Genomic DNA, 1,972 nt, shown 5'->3' on the forward strand with positions numbered 1-1,972 from the left:
TAATACAAAATCAAATACGCAAGCTGATGTATATCAACAGATTACTAATTTTGTCGAAATTAATTTTACAATATCCAAATTCTTAAAGATAATATAACAAAAAGTTGATAAATGGTGATTATTTCGCCCATGGTGTACGGTTTATGATCTCATTAAGGCGTTCTGGTATGATTTTGATCGTAGTTTCAACTTATGTGTTTTCAAAGATTAAAATTATGATTTCGTGTTCTAAGAATAGCATTATTTTAAAACATTGTTTAGAAAATGTGTTTGTCCGAACGTTTTATTTACAACCCGAGTAAACCGATTGTTGTATGATCTTGACATTAACAGTAAAGGTGTTTAGCTATATTGTTCTGCCCGCTGTGCAGTGGCCGTGGTATTGTAGAACGCCAATTTGCTCATTTATAAGGCGTGTTCTTATCAAATTTCACTACCACCCGGTGGGTGTGACTTTAGTATAAAACCAAAATTTTCGCCAACCCAAACTCTGTACGCTTCAGAATGCTTATCATCATGGTTCGAACATTAGCAGCAGCTGTTACACTGTTTGCGGTAGTAGTATATGGATCATACACAGCGCGATCTAAACCGGGCCAATCTGGAGGTCGAATTGTAGGCGGTATTGCAGTGAACATTTCCGACTACCCGTATCAAGTATCATTGCAACGAAACCAACATTTTTGTGGTGGTTCTGTTCTTAACGACAGGTGGATCTTAACGGCAGCCCACTGTACTAAGTATGATTTGAATTCACTGAAATCGTCTTCATTCACTTATCTTTCTTTACTCATCACAGAGGAATTACCAATGCATCGGTGCTTAAAATACGAGCTGGTTCCACCGAGGTACGATCCGGTGGTATTTTGGTCCAGGTGCGCGACATTTACTTCCACCCGAAGCAGAACTCGTGGAGTAGCTATGATTTTTCCTTGCTAGAGCTGAAAGAACCGCTCAAACTGAGCAAAGGAATTCAACCGATTTCTCTGCCCGCCCACGGTGATTCCTTCGAAGATGGAACGCTCTGTGAAGTGTCCGGATGGGGAAACACCAGAAATGCTAATGAGTCCTCGTTGAGTTTGCGGGCTGCTTCCGTTCCGCTGTTCAATCAGGAGAAATGCAGTACAGTTTACAAGGAGTATGGCGGCGTTTCTGAAAGCATGATTTGCGCCGGCTATGAGGAAGGCGGCAAGGATTCCTGTCAGGTATGTGGATGATATGGGTCTGGGATGTGAATCAACAAATCATCGAAATTTGCATTTCAGGGTGACTCCGGTGGACCGCTGGTTTGCAATGGTGTGCTGGCGGGAGTGGTTTCCTGGGGAAAGGGTTGTGCCGAACCCGGTTTTCCTGGCGTTTACGGAAGAGTGACCAGTGCGGTAGACTGGATTGCCGAAACTATGAACGAGGTTGTATATGAGCGATAGTGGTTGTGCTTTGAAAGTAGGCTGGGTGGTTTAGCTTCTGAATAATATAAGCTTTATCATATTTTGATAATATTGAAATAGAAAAAGATTACCCATACACGTAGAGTACGTTGCTGAAATCTACCAGTGTTGCAATATTTTGTAAAGAAACCACGGAGATCCAGAAACTGTTAGTAACGAAAAAATTAACATCAGTTATACAATCAACATTAATAGTATATGCTAACATCTTCTCCATTAATTTGAAAATGTTTTATAGCGGGAAACGGCAGTTATAGTCATTTGTAGATTTTGGGCCATTTTCAACGGATATTTTTAATTTTCATGTCTGCTATAAATTACCGCACAGTGCATCGTTCACCAGTTATATAAAAATTAAATAACCATCAGGTTGACATTTATCTTTCAAAATATGTGGTATCTTAGCATCTTCCCTGTGAATTTGAAGTCATTCATTGATAAGAGTTGAGAATAGTAGTGAAAGTCGTACAAAATGCTCAACCTTGACATGCTGTAACTTTGTTTCCCTGTGAGCAATGAGCATA

The 1,972-nt window shown here is 40.0% G+C and overlaps 1 protein-coding gene across 1 annotated transcript; it reads left to right on the forward strand.

Annotated features, from left to right (window-relative positions):
* The first annotated feature begins 478 nt into the window (after positions 1–478).
* Positions 479–1,692, forward strand: LOC5565775 (trypsin 3A1-like). The gene is made up of 3 exons (XM_001650095.2): positions 479–740; positions 800–1,205; positions 1,266–1,692. The coding sequence occupies exons 1-3, from the start codon at positions 505–507 to the stop codon at positions 1,425–1,427; spliced, it is 804 nt and encodes a 267-aa protein (XP_001650145.1). The 5' UTR covers positions 479–504; the 3' UTR covers positions 1,428–1,692.
* Positions 1,693–1,972: the final 280 nt, after the last annotated feature.

Source organism: Aedes aegypti, chromosome 2, assembly GCF_002204515.2.
Source record: "Aedes aegypti strain LVP_AGWG chromosome 2, AaegL5.0 Primary Assembly, whole genome shotgun sequence".
Classification (NCBI taxonomy): domain Eukaryota; kingdom Metazoa; phylum Arthropoda; class Insecta; order Diptera; family Culicidae; genus Aedes; species Aedes aegypti.